At 44.7% G+C, this 17,623-nt stretch overlaps 1 protein-coding gene across 1 annotated transcript in view; it reads left to right on the top strand.

The window, feature by feature from the left end:
* Nucleotides 1–17,623, top strand: part of LOC124119183 (TALPID3 protein-like) — a 142,731-nt gene that overhangs the window by 111,962 nt on the left and 13,146 nt on the right. Inside the window, exons 12-18 of the mRNA XM_048388547.1 lie at nucleotides 5,516–5,742; nucleotides 9,606–9,678; nucleotides 11,128–11,313; nucleotides 12,797–12,935; nucleotides 14,518–14,670; nucleotides 16,323–16,540; nucleotides 16,645–16,770. Of these exons, the coding sequence (XP_048244504.1) occupies nucleotides 5,516–5,742; nucleotides 9,606–9,678; nucleotides 11,128–11,313; nucleotides 12,797–12,935; nucleotides 14,518–14,670; nucleotides 16,323–16,540; nucleotides 16,645–16,770 (1,122 nt within the window). The remainder of the gene's footprint in view (nucleotides 1–5,515; nucleotides 5,743–9,605; nucleotides 9,679–11,127; nucleotides 11,314–12,796; nucleotides 12,936–14,517; nucleotides 14,671–16,322; nucleotides 16,541–16,644; nucleotides 16,771–17,623) is intronic.

Below are 17,623 nucleotides of genomic sequence, written 5' to 3'. Positions count from 1 at the left end.
TATGTGTTTAAGCAGGACACCTCTGCCTCTCAGTCATGTATGTGTTTAAGCAGGACACCTCTGCCTCTCAGTCATGTATGTGTTTAAGCAGGACACCTCTGCCTCTCAGTCATGTATGTGTTTAAGCAGGACACCTCTGCCTCTCAGTCATGTATGTGTTTAAGCAGGACACCTCTGCCTCTCAGTCATGTATGTGTTTAAGCAGGACACCTCTTCCTCTCAGTCATGTATGTGTTTAACCAGGACACCTCTGCCCCTCAGTCATGTATGTGTTTGAGCAGGACACCTCTTCCTCTCAGTCATGTATGTGTTTGAGCAGGACACCTCTTCCTCTCAGTCATGTATGTGTTTGAGCAGGACACCTCTGCCTCTCAGTGATCATGATGCTATAACAGGAGTAGATAGAAATGCAGTGTATCACATGACGCACACCCTTTTAAAAGAATGGGACGCACAGCAGAGAAATCATTCTAAGAATAGAATATGTAAAGAGTCTATACAATTCAACACATCATCAAGTGTTCTAGAAACTAGATTACATACACCCCAAGCTACACCTTTGCATGTGACACGACCGCCTCCGTGGTCTAATGGTAGAGCGTCCGCCCGGAGAGCGGAAGGTCCGGGGTTCGATCCCCAGCCGCGTCATACCAAAAGACGTTAAAAGATGGTACTTGTTGTTACCCTGTCTGGCGCTTGGTATTGAGGGGCTAAAACAAGGACTGGTCGGCTCGGAGTCAGTATACTTTGTCTGAGTGGGGTATCCATGTTAAACTGCGGTATGGTATTTCAGTGTGCTAGCACTATAAATTGGCATCAGTCCGGACTTGTACAAGCAGCCACACACACACATATGCACGTCGCTATATAAGTGCAATAATCTTGGATGCGACGTTAAACCCCATTTCACCTCACCTCACCTTGCATGTGACACCACCTATACTTGTAGACAGTGTTTGGAACAAGGTAACAGTGTTAAGAGCTTGAGGAAATACATGTGCGCACTGGCTGATGGATGTGTTTGCCGTCATTAATATTTATCTTAATAATTAGATGGATTGTGTAGATAACATATTTCATAACTAGAATGTGGAAACATTCACATAAACATTAGATAAAATATGACTCCAGTGTGACTCTTATCTTGCTGACCAAGCTCAGTGACTTCTGATAGTGTGTCATCGTACCCCAACAAGATGGGACGTTAATCAGGCCGACAGCCACTGCATTTTTGACAGGCTGACATGATATGGCTAGAATACCGCTGACTGATGTAGAACACATGCTGTAGAGCAGTATACATCATCACTTTTATTCAGTATCTGAAGAGCTCTCTAGAAGGCTAGAATACATGAATTTGTAGATAATCATCCATTATGTAATAGAAACAGAAAAGGAACGCATTAGAAAGAAAATAATTACCGAATTGGCCATTTAGTTCAGTGTACAGGGAAATGAGTTTGACGATAATAAATGACAGATCAGGTGAAGTGAGTCTGTATTAGAGGGAGAAGAGATTAGAGGATAATTTAATCATTAACTGGACAACTTCCAGTGGTTATGATCAAACTGCTGTGTGTTTTAGCATTTGATTGTTGCAGCAAATACTGCAAGACTGCACCTGTGTTAAACAGAAATCATTCAGGAGTGAATGTGCACCAACAATACGGACCATCTGAGGTCTTTTATTATATCATTAATTGCAACACGTCATTGAGTGTGATACACTGTACTGAGGCCGCAGCCTACGCTGGAGATGGTGGCTGAGGTTGCATGTTGGCCAGGAGTCTGTCACCAGCGTCGAGAGCGAGCATCCTTTCTCTCTTGCAAGCTGTAATCTATAGTAACAAGAAGCTACCTCTTCAGGAAATAGGAAATTTTAAGAAACACATTTAATACACTCACAGGAAATTGGAAATGCTTTTTCATTCAAAACAAGAAACCTCATTTGACTTGGCTAACCAACTAAATCTGAGAGGGCATTCTTCATCCTCTGCTTCAGCTGGGATTTTACTCGACTGTGACATGCAATACGCACATATATTACCTGATATGTGGGGCTTTGTTTGACACGCTGTGCGATTGGTCTCCTTTGTCCTGAACACTAATAACACTGCTAGGTGGAGACTGCCGCTGGCATGGGGTGGCGTAGAGCAACATTATAACATCCTTCTTTGCTGGAGTTGATGCTGGTTGATGAGATTAGGGAAGTTATTGTATGGGTGCTTCATTCACATATTTGTCTGTTATATAAGATAGCTGAGTGATAAATCGCAAAGAAAAAGAAGAACGAAGAGTGGTTTATTTCACGATAAAAGGTTGTATCATGACGTAATTTCTGGAGATTCGAACATGCACTCGTAACTTGATGACGTAATTTGGAACGATGTTATTTTTTGGAGGGAGGTGTCTAGGGAGTTGTTCCTCGTAGATGTAGCTGGGTAACGTAGATATTCGGCTGAGCCGAACGATCACATCCAAAAGTGAGAGAGATATGACAATTGGTATTGGGAGAAAAGGTACAGGTAATCGATGTGAGGATTGTGAGAATATGTGGGAAATACCGACCTGTGCATAAAATGGATTTGTCCGACATTGCCAAGGTCGAGTTCTATTCAGGGAGTCATCATTATTAAAATACGGGTAAATATTTTTAAAGCTTGTACATTTTATTAGCATCCTTAAAGATGCCGTACATATGTTGATATCTCACATAAGAAAAAATCGACTCATGTGTCCCTCATGGCTTATTCTCCATGCAGTGTTTTATTGTACGATGAACAACTCCGTCTCATCGTTTATTTCTTAAATAGGTACCATACATTGATGTAATTGGTATCCTGATTTAACAAGGACACAAGCAGACAAGATGCTCCATCCATTACAAACACACTTTCAGTCCAGACCGGTAAAGAAATGCTATCAATCTTTTTCAGTACTGACTGACTTTATGCAAATACTTTATGGTAATCATTGGCCCAGTTGTCTAAGGCGCCGCAATTTGGTGTGCAGAGTCGCGCCAGAAGCCTGTGATCGTGGGTTCGAATCCCAGGTTCACCCTGATTATGTTTGTAGGTTTGTCAACACCAATACCTGTGCTCGTAGATTTTTATCAAAGTGGTAAACATTCAAGATATGCATCACTTCGGGTTTTCCTCCCACAAGCTGAAGAAGTGATGTAACTGGAATACTGTTCAACCCAACTTACCCGCTCACTCCAGTAATCAAAAGTTATTAATGTAAAAAATCATTACTGGAGGACTCGCACTATATTTTAGATGCAAAATTTAATGAGGATAATGATTAACCTGGAATTTTTAATGAGTCTTAACAAGAATTCATGCTCCACAATCTGATGTACATTTCCAGTGTAGAAGTTTTAAAGTTGTAATTAGTGGCTGGTGTAAGGATAAGGCATCTGTATGTAATTTGGGTGATTGCTGAATTTCACAGATGGCCAGTCAAGGATTATGGTCCTATGTCTGTCAGCATCCGTCCTGTGCTTAATGTTTAGCTCGCTCGCTCACTCACTCACTCACTCACTCACTCACTCACTCACTCACTCACTCAGATGTAGTAATAGTCGGTGACATTCTAGTTTCATAAACCACATTGGAGATATACATAACTTAGCAACTACACGTATACATGTATGCAATGATGTACTGTACCCTCAGATTTGTCACTCAGTATACCAATGTTACTACGTTGACCATAAGGTGAGACCTCTGTGTTTGCAGGAGCACGCCCCACTCACACAGTATACTAATGTTACTACGTTGACCATAAGGTGAGACCTCTGTGTTTGCAGGAGCACGCCCCACTCACACAGTATACCAATGTTACTACGTTGACCATAAGGTGAGACCTCTGTGTTTGCAGGAGCACGCCCCACTCACACAGTATACTAATGTTACTACGTTGACCATAAGGTGAGACCTCTGTGTTTGCAGGAGCACGCCCCACTCACACAGTATACCAATGTTACTACGTTGACCATAAGGTGAGACCTCTGTGTTTGCAGGAGCACGCCCCACTCACACAGTATACCAATGTTACTACGTTGACCATAAGGTGAGACCTCTGTGTTTGCAGGAGCACGCCCCACTCACACAGTATACTAATGTTACTACGTTGACCATAAGGTGAGACCTCTGTGTTTGCAGGAGCACGCCCCACTCACACAGTATACTAATGTTACTACGTTGACCATAAGGTGAGACCTCTGTGTTTGCAGGAGCACGCCCCACTCACACAGTATACTAATGTTACTACGTTGACCATAAGGTGAGACCTCTGTGTTTGCAGGAGCACGCCCCACTCACACAGTATACTAATGTTACTACGTTGACCATAAGGTGAGACCTCTGTGTTTGCAGGAGCACGCCCCACTCACACAGTATACTAATGTTACTACGTTGACCATAAGGTGAGACCTCTGTGTTTGCAGGAGCACGCCCCACTCACTCAGTATACTAATGTTACTACGTTGACCATAAGGTGAGACCTCTGTGTTTGCAGGAGCACGCCCCACTCACACAGTATACCAATGTTACTACGTTGACCATAAGGTGAGACCTCTGTGTTTGCAGGAGCACGCCCCACTCACACAGTATACCAATGTTACTACGTTGACCATAAGGTGAGACCTCTGTGTTTGCAGGAGCACGCCCCACTCACACAGTATACCAATGTTACTACGTTGACCATAAGGTGAGACCTCTGTGTTTGCAGGAGCACGCCCCACTCACACAGTATACCAATGTTACTACGTTGACCATAAGGTGAGACCTCTGTGTTTGCAGGAGCACGCCCCACTCACACAGTATACTAATGTTACTACGTTGACTATAAGGTGAGACCTCTGTGTTTGCAGGAGCACGCCCCACTCACGTAGTATACTAATGTTACTACGTTGACCATAAGGTGAGACCTCTGTGTTTGCAGGAGCACGCCCCACTCACACAGTATACCAATGTTACTACGTTGACCATAAGGTGAGACCTCTGTGTTTGCAGGAGCACGCCCCACTCACACAGTATACTAATGTTACTACGTTGACTATAAGGTGAGACCTCTGTGTTTGCAGGAGCACGCCCCACTCACACAGTATACTAATGTTACTACGTTGACTATAAGGTGAGACCTCTGTGTTTGCAGGAGCACGCCCCACTCACACAGTATACCAATGTTACTACGTTGACCATAAGGTGAGACCTCTGTGTTTGCAGGAGCACGCCCCAGTCACTCAGTATACTAATGTTACTACGTTGACTATAAGGTGAGACCTCTGTGTTTGCAGGAGCACGCCCCACTCACACAGTATACTAATGTTACTACGTTGACCATAAGGTGAGACCTCTGTGTTTGCAGGAGCACGCCCCACTCACACAGTATACCAATGTTACTACGTTGACCATAAGGTGAGACCTCTGTGTTTGCAGGAGCACGCCCCACTCACACAGTATACTAATGTTACTACGTTGACTATAAGGTGAGACCTCTGTGTTTGCAGGAGCACGCCCCAGCTACCAAGTCCAGCCCCTACCCCAAGCTGCCCAGTAAGCGGAGCAAGTCCCTGGAGAAGGACGTACCAACACTGCCTGACTACACTGAGGCCAGGGAGGTCCTGAGACAGATCCAGAAGGACCGGTCAGTCCTACAGGCCAACCTGGACCAAGTGATGCGGTCTCGACATGACACCAAGGCATACAGTGTCCTAGAGACTCTGTCACAGGACAGGTGAGTCAGCCTAAAGCATCCTAGACTCTATCACTGGTGAGTTGGCCTACATTGTCCTAGACTCTATTACTGGTGAGTTGGCCTACAGTGTCCTAGACTCTATCACTGGTGAGTTCGCCTACAGTGTCCTAGACTCTATTACTGGTGAGTTGGCCTACAGTGTCCTAGACTCCATCACAGGACAGTAGAGTTGGCCTACAGTGTCCTAGACTCCATCACAGGACAGTAGAGTTGGCCTACAGTGTCCTAGACTCCATCACAGGACAGTAGAGTTGGCCTACAGTGTCCTAGACTCCATCACAGGACAGGTGAGTTAACCAACAGTGTCCTAGACTCCATCACAGGACAGTAGAGTTGGCCTACAGTGTCCTAGACTCCATCACAGGACAGGTGAGTTAACCAACAGTGTCCTAGACTCCATCACAGTACAGGTGAGTTGGCCTACAGTGTACTGGACTCCATCACAGGACAGGTGAGTTGGCCTACAGTGTCCTAGACTCCATCACTGGTGAGTTGGCCTACAGTGTCCTAGACTCCATCACAGGACAGGTGAGTTGGCCTAAAGCATCCTAGACTCCATCACAGGACAGGTGAGTTGGCCTACAGTGTCCTAGACTCCATCACAGGACAGTAGAGTTGGCCTAAAGTGTCCTAGACTCCATCACTGGTGAGTTGGCCTACTGTGACCTAGACTCCATCACAGGACAGGTGAGTTGGCCTACTGTGACCTAGACTCCATCACAGGACAGGTGAGTTGGCCTACAGTGACCTAGACTCCATCACAGGACAGGTGAGTTAGCCTACAGTGACCTAGACTCCATCACAGGACAGGTGAGTTGGCCTACAGTGTCCTAGACTCCATCACAGGACAGGTGAGTTGGCCTACAGTGACCTAGACTCCATCACAGGACAGGTGAGTTGGCCTACAGTGACCTATACTCCATCACAGGACAGTAGAGTTGGCCTACAGTGTCCTAGACTCCATCACAGGACAGGTGAGTTGGCCTACAGTGTCCTAGACTCCATCACAGGACATTAGAGTTGGCCTACAGTGTCCTAAACTTTAACACAGGACTGGTGAGTTAACCAACAGTGTCCTAGGCTCCATCACAGGACAGGTGAGTTGGCCCACAGTGTCCTAGAGTTCAGTCCCATGTGATCACAGATTCGGTAAGAGGGTCTTAACATGACACCAAGTCCTACAGTGACCTACAGGTCGGTCCCATGTGATCACAGATTAGGAAAGAGGGTCTTAACATGACGCCAAGGCCTACAGTGACCTACAGGTCGGTCCCATGTGATCACAGATTAGGTAAGAGGGTCTTAACATGACACCAAGGCCTACAGTGACCTACAGGTTGGTCCCATGTGATCACAGATTAGGAAAGAGGGTCTTAACATGACGCCAAGGCCTACAGTGACCTACAGGTCGGTCCCATGTGATCACAGATTAGGTAAGAGGGTCTTAACATGATGCCAAGGTCTACAGTGACCTACAGGTTGGTCCCATGTGATCACAGATTAGGTAAGAGGGTCTTAACATGATGCCAAGGTCTACAGTGACCTACAGGCCAGTCCCATGTGATCACAGATTAGGTAAGAGGGTCTTAACATGATGCCAAGGTCTACAGTGACCTAGAGGTCAGTCCCATGTGATCACAGATTAGGTAAGAGGGTCTTAACATGATGCCAAGGTCTACAGTGACCTAGAGGTCAGTCCCATGTGATCACAGATTAGGAAAGAGGGTCTTAACATGACGCCAAGGCCTACAGTGACCTACAGGTCGGTCCCATGTGATCACAGATTAGGTTAGAGGGTCTTAACATGATGCCAAGGTCTACAGTGACCTACAGGTTGGTCCCATGTGATCACAGATTAGGTAAGAGGGTCTTAACATGATGCCAAGGTCTACAGTGACCTACAGGCCAGTCCCATGTGATCACAGATTAGGTAAGAGGGTCTTAACATGATGCCAAGGTCTACAGTGACCTAGAGGTCAGTCCCATGTGATCACAGATTAGGAAAGAGGGTCTTAACATGACGCCAAGGCCTACAGTGACCTACAGGTCGGTCCCATGTGATCACAGATTAGGTAAGAGGGTCTTAACATGATGCCAAGGTCTACAGTGACCTAGAGGTCAGTCCCATGTGATCACAGATTAGGTAAGAGGGTCTTAACATGATGCCAAGGTCTACAGTGACCTACAGGTTGGTCCCATGTGATCACAGATTAGGTAAGAGGGTCTTAACATGATGCCAAGGTCTACAGTGACCTAGAGGTCAGTCCCATGTGATCACAGATTAGGTAAGAGGGTCTTAACATGATGCCAAGGTCTACAGTGACCTACAGGTTGGTCCCATGTGATCACAGATTAGGTAAGAGGGTCTTAACATGATGCCAAGGTCAACAGTGACCTAGAGGTCAGTCCCATGTGATCACAGATTAGGTAAGAGGGTCTTAACATGATGCCAAGGTCTACAGTGACCTACAGGTTGGTCCCATGTGATCACAGATTAGGTAAGAGGGTCTTAACATGATGCCAAGGTCTACAGTGACCTACAGGCCAGTCCCATGTGATCACAGATTAGGTAAGAGGGTCTTAACATGATGCCAAGGTCTACAGTGACCTAGAGGTCAGTCCCATGTGATCACAGATTAGGAAAGAGGGTCTTAACATGATGCCAAGGTCTACAGTGACCTACAGGCCAGTCCCATGTGATCACAGATTAGGTAAGAGGGCCTTAACTTGATGCCAAGGTCTACAGTGACCTAGAGGTCAGTCCCATGTGATCACAGATTAGGTAAGAGGGTCTTAACATGATGCCAAGGTCTACAGTGACCTACAGGTTGGTCCCATGTGATCACAGATTGGGTAAGAGGGTCTTAACATGATGCCAAGGTCTACAGTGACCTAGAGGTCAGTCCCATGTGATCACAGATTAGGTAATAGGGTCTTAACATGACGCCAAGGCCTACAGTGACCTACAGGTTAGTCCCATGTGATCACAGATTAGGTAAGAGGGTCTTAACATGATGCCAAGGTCTACAGTGACCTACAGGCCAGTCCCATGTGATCACAGATTAGGTTAGAGGGTCTTAACATGATGCCAAGGTCTACAGTGACCTAGAGGTCAGTCCCATGTGATCACAGATTAGGTAAGAGGGTCTTAACATGATGCCAAGGTCTACAGTGACCTAGAGGTCAGTCCCATGTGATCACAGATTAGGTAAGAGGGTCTTAACATGACGCCAAGGCCTACAGTGACCTACAGGTTGGTCCCATGTGATCACAGATTAGGTAAGAGGGTCTTAACATGACACCAAGGCCTACAGTGACCTACAGGTTGGTCCCATGTGATCACAGATTAGGTAAGAGGGTCTTAACATGATGCCAAGGTCTACAGTGACCTAGAGGTCAGTCCCATGTGATCACAGATTAGGTAAGAGGGTCTTAACATGACGCCAAGGTCTACAGTGTCCTAGAGGTCAGTCCCATGTGATCTTAGATAAGGTAAGAGGGTCTTAACATGATGCCAAGGCTTCAGTGTCCTTATGAGTGCATTATATGAACTACTATTGTAGATGTTCCAGTTTTAAGGTAAGTAGTAATCATCTTTTGGGGGGATACTGTTTGGCCAGACATTTTTCATTCTCAGGCGTTGATGTTTCCACGGAAACGCCTAAAAATGTCCTATTCAGATCCTTCAGCAGCAATTTTTTCAAAAATAATTTTACCAACCTGTACGGGGCAATCTAGGGGCATTGGCTGATGTAAAATTATACTTCTGTTATTTAATGAGTTACTTGTATATACATGTATGTTTCAACACGTACTGACCATGAGACCACTGTGTGTTGCAGCACTGTGAAGGAGCGTGCTCGTATCATGCACGTCGTGGACGGCTGTATTTCGTCTCTACAGAAGGAGATTGACGTGAGTTAAACTCTACAGAAAAACATCCCCAGCTCACATTGATGAGTAAAGATCCATCCAGTTTCACAATCATAACTCAGTTACACGTTTCATGTTGGAGGCGTTCTGAAAATCTTGGTACTTTATTCAAGCTCAGGTATGTTAGTTTTAGGCCTAACGTTAATGTTTTCTATACTACTGAAAAAAAGTTCAGGATTCCCTGCTTCTTTCATGTTACTAGAGTTCATCTGTCTGTGTTAGGGCTGGGACGGGTAACTCGAGTACTCGGGTTGGGTGGCTAGTGATTAAGACCCTTGTACCCACAGGACTACCCAGACCCGTGGTTAGTGACGAGTTTATATTGTTTGATTGCAAAAGTTATCTAGAACTCTATGGTTACACTATAAGTGGCAAATGTTCACATTTCTTTCTGACTATGCACACATTCCTTCTGACTTTATATGTTTGCATAATGATAAAACTTCAGTCAACTTCAGTGTATGCCTGGCCAGATCGGTTTACGTGTATCTAAATACATTTTGACAGGAGTACGGTCAAACGTTTCCCAATCGGTAATTTTGTACCTATCTCTTGAGACCTACAGGGGGTACCCGGGTAGGGTTGGGCAATAGGGGGTGGGTACCCGGGTAGGGTCGGGCAATAGGGGGTGGGTACCCGGGTAGGGTCGGGTAATAGGGGGTTGGGTACTCGGCTATTAAATTTGGACTCATCCCAGCCCTACAAGGCATTACATATTAACTACAGTAGTGTGAAAGAATCGGGTGATCCTTAACCTTTTCGGAGAAATATATAATCTGATGTGATATTTTAGGTAAAATCCTGCTTTTTTTTAGACTTATATTCATTGTAACAGATCCCTGTTATATATAGTACTCTTGCCACAATCGTTAGCCTGACTAACAGCTGTGAACTACACCAATCTCATTAAAATCAGTCCTCAGTTCTTGCTACCACTGAACCAAAGATCTGAGGACATCCCATTACGGGTCACATCAGACTGACCTTGTGTGAACTTTGACCGACCAATGGAATGAGTAATTAGAAGGCAACTTTCTCGTGCTTTACGGCACTAATTTCAAATTGGCAACTACATTTCGAAACATATTTTGACAAATTCTCGATTAAAAATTTGAAACCTGAACAAACAAAAAATTCTGGAATGGCTAATAGATGGTCTAGATTGTAAGGATTCAGTCGTTAAACCCGTAACTATCGTTCCGAATACCCCATGTTAAAGTTTTCGAGGTTGCATTATGAGAAATCCCATTCCGACTGTCACTTTCATAATCTGGTTAGTGACGCTCTGATTGCTCGGATGAAAGGTCGTTCTGACGTGACACCTAATGGGATGTCTTCAGATCTTTGTTTATCGGTAGCGAGAACTAAGATCTGATTTTAATGAGATTGAAACTACACCAGTGTTAACAACTGCCTTGTTGCACATGACAGCGAGAAGTTCACCTGGAGCTCATCAACATGGAGGCCAAGAAGAACATAACTGCTGCTAAAGGAGGCGGGAAATCTCAGCCAATCAGGACTAGTGTCAGGGGTCAAGGTCAAGCTAGAGTTGACACTGGCATGAGGAAAGCTCAGATCGGGAGGACAGAGAAGCAGAAGATAGGTTCTCAAATCAAGGTAGGTAATACCCTTCTTGTAATTTCAGTTTACAATTCAGGCATTTTTGTTTGTTTGTTTGTTGTTTACAACGCACTCAGCAATATTCAAGTTACATAATGGTGGTCTGTAAAATCCAGAGACTGACATTATGAGCATCGATCTACGTAATTGGGATACGATCCAGATTGTTGCCTCTTACGACAAGCGTAGTTGCCTTTTATAGCAAGCATGGGTTGCTGAAGACCTATTCTCTACCCGATCTTCATGGGTCTCACCCCGGAACATGGCACATGGACAGGGCACAACGTTTCCCACGTATACTACTCAAAAGGAGTTGTTGTTTTATTACTATAGTTTATCTGTCATGGCATAGCACATCCTTTATACTTGTCGTACTGACTGAAATGAGGATTGTTGAAAAGTGTCACAGTGTTTGATCTAGTTGAGTGTGTGTGTTCATACACTGACATCAACCACTGGTTTGCCTGGCCAGGTGTCATGTTTTTAATGAGAACATTGCAGCTGTCAGCCATAGTATTATCCAAAGTCAGTCTTGTGGATAGAGTGTCTGCTCAGAGAGTGTAAAACCGGATCTATTCCTGTCCACGTCATACCAAAAGATGTTAAAAGATGCTCCTTGTTGTTAGCCTGTTTGGCGCTCGGCATTAAGAGGCTTAAACAAGGACTGGTGGGGTCGGAGTCAGTATACTGTGTCTGAGTGGGTGATTGCCAAATTCACTTACCGACAGTTACATTCGGAAAACCAGCAGATGACAAACACTGATAGATGACAATTGAAAAGCACATCGTGCCTAGTACATGTTGTGTCTTAATTACCGGTAGTCGCTGATTGGTAATTAAAACAATGGCGCCTTTCTTACAATGCTAGGTTTAGAAACAACAAATGGCTCCCTGGAGAGGGAGCCGCAAGCAGACGCAGACAGGTACACTACTATTCACATAGTTTTAAATGATTTACAGGGATTGTAACGAAACAGGTTTTAAGTAAAAGGTGGGTAAAAATACTTTGAAAAGCCTCTAAAACTTGTGGATACCCAATCAAGATCAAACCCCTGGGTAAAATACCCAAATATCCCAAAGCCTTTCTGTAGCTCTGCCACACACCTAGTTATGTAGCAGGTATGTCTAATGAATGCATGCCTTTGTCAGAATAGATAAAAGTACACACAAGCATTTATCCACTTCGTTTATTTCCACACAACAGGAAACAACAAATATTCCCCATAGACCTATTTATTTTTGGAAAATATTGTAAATACCCGGGGAATGATGTCTTGCATCATTCATTCAAGACACAAAATTGCAGTTTGTATGTGGCAAATGTAATGCCAACAGTTCGGCAATTTGAGTGGGGAACAGGAGAAATGTACCATCCATGTTACCAGGGAACAGTGAAAATATTACAATGGTTCTCAGCCAATCAGAATCTGACATTCATATGCAAGGTAAGATAAATATTATTTGTTACCTTATGCTTCAGACTACAAATGGGACAGATTACTTGACTAAGATCTATGGAAAGGCTCCAAGCCAGAAGACCAGAACAACAGTTAAAGAATCTCATCACTACCAGAGCAGCACCAAGTGTCGCCGTGCACCACCTGCTGCATCTGTCAAAGGTATCACTGTAACCCCCTAGTTAACCCTGCTGTCAGATAATCGGAGGGGATCAGATGCAAGAATCGGCCCGAGTGCACATGCTCTGTTTCAAGTCCACCAACAGCAGTTCATAAACAGCCCATAGAGTCAGAATTCTAGTTTAAGTGATGTGGTTCAAGTCACCTATGTCAAAAGCTGAGATTTTAAAGATAAATCTGAAATTGAACAGCAAGTATGTTTCAAATAGAGCATTTTGGGGAGATATGAGGGATATCAGAAACTTTGGAGCCTGGCTTTCTTGGTTGTTGTTATGCTTAGGGGTGACATGTATTAGTATTGACCATGCAAGTTGAGTCAGATTTCACAATTTCGTGTGTGTCAGTCCAGTGTCTTGCTGCCCTTCAACAGTGAGGTACACCACTCCTTAGCATTTAGATGGATAGTATTAAGTATGGAGCGTCTAACAATGTTTTAACCTGAAGAGTCAATCACCAAAGATTATTGACGAAGGTTTGCATCCTGTTTATGGGAAGACTGCCCCATCAGAGTTGGAGAGATGACATTGCTGTGGGGGACGCACCACACAAGAAAACATGGATGCCGTCCACACCCTGGTCATGAATAACAGGTGCATTACAAAGTTAGAGGAGACCACAGGCTTCTTGTGTGGATCAGTAGAAACAATCCTTCATGAACATCTACACGTCACAGGTTTGTCTGATGGGCTCCTAGAACACTAGCAGGTGAAATGAAATGACTATGATCCCGAGAGCTAGCAAGAATCCATGGAGCGGAAACGCTTGTGTCTCCTAAAACCAGGAAAGCGACCAGATTTACTATGAATGGTGATTATTATGCCAACTGATTGAATAGATTGCACAAGTCTGTCAAATAGAAGTGTCACAGCAACTTCACCATGGTGCTCTCCGCCACCAGGACACTGCTCTCTGCCACCAGGACACTGCTCTCCGCCACCAGGACACTGCTCTCCGCCACCAGGACACTGCTCTCTGCCACCAGGACACAGCTCTCCGCCACCAGGACACTGCTCTCCGCCACCAGGACACTGCTCTCCGCCACCAGGACACAGCTCTCCTCCACCAGGACACTGCTCTCCACCACCAGGACATTGCTCTCCTCCACCAGGTCACTGCTCTCCTCCACCAGGACACTGCTCTCCACCACTAGGACACTGCTCCAGTTTACACCAGTCATGTGGCTGCTGGATGGGAATGTCTGTACAAGCTTCTCCCCTCTGCACCATCTTCACTACATCTTGTTTTCAAATTTGAAGAAAACACTTGGACCAACAATTGGTTGCTGCCATGGAGGGCTGGTTGACAGACTTGATTTGACCGTCCACAAAACAGGGATATCTGACCTGGAGAAGAGAAGGAACAAGTGTACTCAACTGCAAGAGGGCAATATTATAAAATATTTAAAGCTCACAAGAATATTTCAGTTCCATTAATGCTAGGCTCGAAACTTTTTATACCCCCTGGTATGTGAAAAAGGACAAGCAATCCATTTACAAATTCAGTAACTGCAACCATAAACCACCTTGTGTGCTCAAACAGTGAATGATGCTGGTTCTGTTTGCAGGAACAGATGTGAAATCTTCCAAGACCCAAACAATAAAATCAGTTGCCAAGTCGGCCGTCCATCAACACCCACAGGCAGGCCCTGTGTCTGCTCCAAGACAGTATTACTTCAGCCCTGACACTGGATACATACCCCTAGCTGTCAGTAATGCATGTAAGTATTACTTCAGCCCTGACACTGGATACATACCACTAGCTGTCAGTAATGCATGTAAGTATTACTTCAGCCCTGACACTGGATACATACCCCTAGCTGTCAGTAATGCATGTAAGTATTACTTCAGCCCTGACACTGGATACATACCGCTAGCTGTCAGTAATGCATGTAAGTATTACTTCAGCCCCAACACTGGATACATACCCCTAGCTGTCAGTAATGCATGTAAGTATTACTTCAGCCCTGACACTGGATACATACCACTGGCTGTCAGTAATGCATGTAAGTATTACTTCAGCCCTGACACTGGATACATACCCCTAGCTGTCAGTAATGCATGTAAGTATTACTTCAGCCCTGACACTGGATACATACCCCTAGCTGTCAGTAATGCATGTAAGTATTTCTTCAGCCCTGACACTGGATACATACCCCTGGCTGTCAGTAATGCATGTAAGTATTACTTCAGCCCTGACACTGGATACATACCACTAGCTGTCAGTAATGCATGTAAGTATTACTTCAGCCCTGACACTGGATACATACCACTAGCTGTCAGTAATGCATGTAAGTATTACTTCAGCCCTGACACTGGATACATACCACTAGCTGTCAGTAATGCATGTAAGTATTACTTCAGCCCTGACACTGGATACATACCCCTAGCTGTCAGTAATGCATGTAAGTATTACTTCAGCCCTGACACTGGATACATACCACTAGCTGTCAGTAATGCATGTAAGTATTACTTCAGCCCTGACACCGGATACATACCCCTAGCTGTCAGTAATGCATGTAAGTATTACTTCAGCCCTGACACTGGATACATACCCCTAGCTGTCAGTAATGCATGTAAGTATTACTTCAGCCCTGACACTGGATACATACCACTGGCTGTCAGTAATGCATGTAAGTATTACTTCAGCCCTGACACTGGATACATACCCCTAGCTGTCAGTAATGCATGTAAGTATTACTTCAGCCCTGACACTGGATACATACCCCTAGCTGTCAGTAATGCATGTAAGTATTACTTCAGCCCCGACACTGGATACATACCACTAGCTGTCAGTAATGCATGTAAGTATTACTTCAGCCCTGACACTGGATACATACCACTGGCTGTCAGTAATGCATGTAAGTATTACTTCAGCCCCGACACTGGATAAGAAATCTATGTAATATGAACATAAAGTATTATTGCAATTTATCTGTATTGCAATATGTATGGCCAGATGTCGGGAGGTGAAGTGTTTAACAGTGATTGACACTGACTGTACATGCAGATCCGCATTTGTCAATCAATTTCGAAAGTAAATTTAATTTGTGAATGAATTTCTGTGTAAATTTTTAGGATAAGAGGTACAAATAATAATGAAAGTTGTCACATATTTTTGACCCATTATACCATATCACTGGAGAGAATATTATGTTATGTATCGTTTGAAAAAGTGTATTGCAGTATGCAGTCCTGTAAAGAATGCCATGGGTTTCAATGAAGTGGTAAATGTCTGAGACCTGCATCATTTTGGGCTTTCCTCCCACTTTAAGCTGACATGCCGTGATATTACTGGAATATTGTTAAATGCGGCATTAAACCCAACTCACTCACTGTAAAGTATCAGTAGGTCATCCTTCGTCTTCCTCAGCTCCAGTCCCTGGTCAGCTTGTACCGATGGCCATCCCACTACAGAAACCAAGGCTCGAACCCGGACTGAGAATGCCACAACCTGGACCTTCATCTGCAGCATCAACCTTTGTGCCTCCTCCTGTGAAACCACTGGTAACTGCAGGCACTAATGTTGCCATGGTAGCCATCCCTACAGAGGAAGAGAAGCCGGAGAGGTCCCCTGAACTGAGCAAGCAGGTGGGTCAGTGTGGAACTGAGATTCAGGGAAACATGCAAATATCCTACTGAAGGTAAGGCCAAGTTTTATAGTTAAATAATCAAAACATTTTTGTGTTTTATAGGTGCTTCCCCCTGTTGACATTGACAGCACGTCCGAGACATCAGTTCAGCGTGAGGTGTACATTCAGTCTCCTCAGTCACCCAGGAGAGCCCAGTTTGACACCTCCTATCGCTACCGGCAACAGAGGGTATGTATCTGTCCCCCACAGACCCCTGTTTGACCACCCCTAGTCATCTGATAAAGGGGACCGCCTCCGTGGTCTAGTGGTAGAGCGTCTGCCCGGAGAGAGGAAGGTCCAGGGTTCGATCCCCGGCCGCATCATACCAAAAGACGTTAAAAGACGTTGTTACCCTGTCTCGGCATTAAGGGGCTAAAACAAGGACTGGTCGGCTCGGAGTCAGTATGCTGTGTCTGAGTGGTGTATTCATGTTAAACTGCGGCATGGTATCTCAGTGGGCTAGCACTATAAATCGGCATCAGTCCGGTCTAGTACAAGCAGCCACACACACACACACACGTGCATGCACGTTGCTTTATAAGTGCAATAATCTTGGATGTGACGTTAAACCCAATTTCACCTCACCTCACCTGATAAAGGGAGACAACCCCAAAGGGAATGGCATCTCTTCCTCTGCTACCACATGCTATTCCCCCTGGTAGAATCACCACCATTACATCCTCTCCATGGACAAAGGGGTCATCAAATCACACACCCTTCATGTGAGGGATGTTGGTCTTTCTATCTATAGACTTCATGGTATATAAAATATATACACCACCACCAAAGTGCCTTTACCAATGTAGCATGGAATGAAAGCATCAGTAGCATGATCAACAATGTTATACTGACTGTTGAGAATAGGCTGATGTTGGAGGCTTAGTCACCTAGGATCATCTCGGTGGGGATCTCAAGGATGAGGTTGAAATCATGGTAAAAACTGTCATGCACTCATTCCATTTGCTGTTTAATCCCAAGACGAGGCTTACTCTGTTGTGTTATTTTTAACATCACATGCTTTTTCACACATATATGACATGGT

This window comes from Haliotis rufescens, unplaced genomic scaffold (genome assembly GCF_023055435.1).
Source record: "Haliotis rufescens isolate VD_foot unplaced genomic scaffold, xgHalRufe1.0.p SCAF_73, whole genome shotgun sequence".
Lineage (NCBI taxonomy): Eukaryota > Metazoa > Mollusca > Gastropoda > Lepetellida > Haliotidae > Haliotis > Haliotis rufescens.
This window is presented reverse-complemented; position numbering and strand designations above follow the sequence as displayed.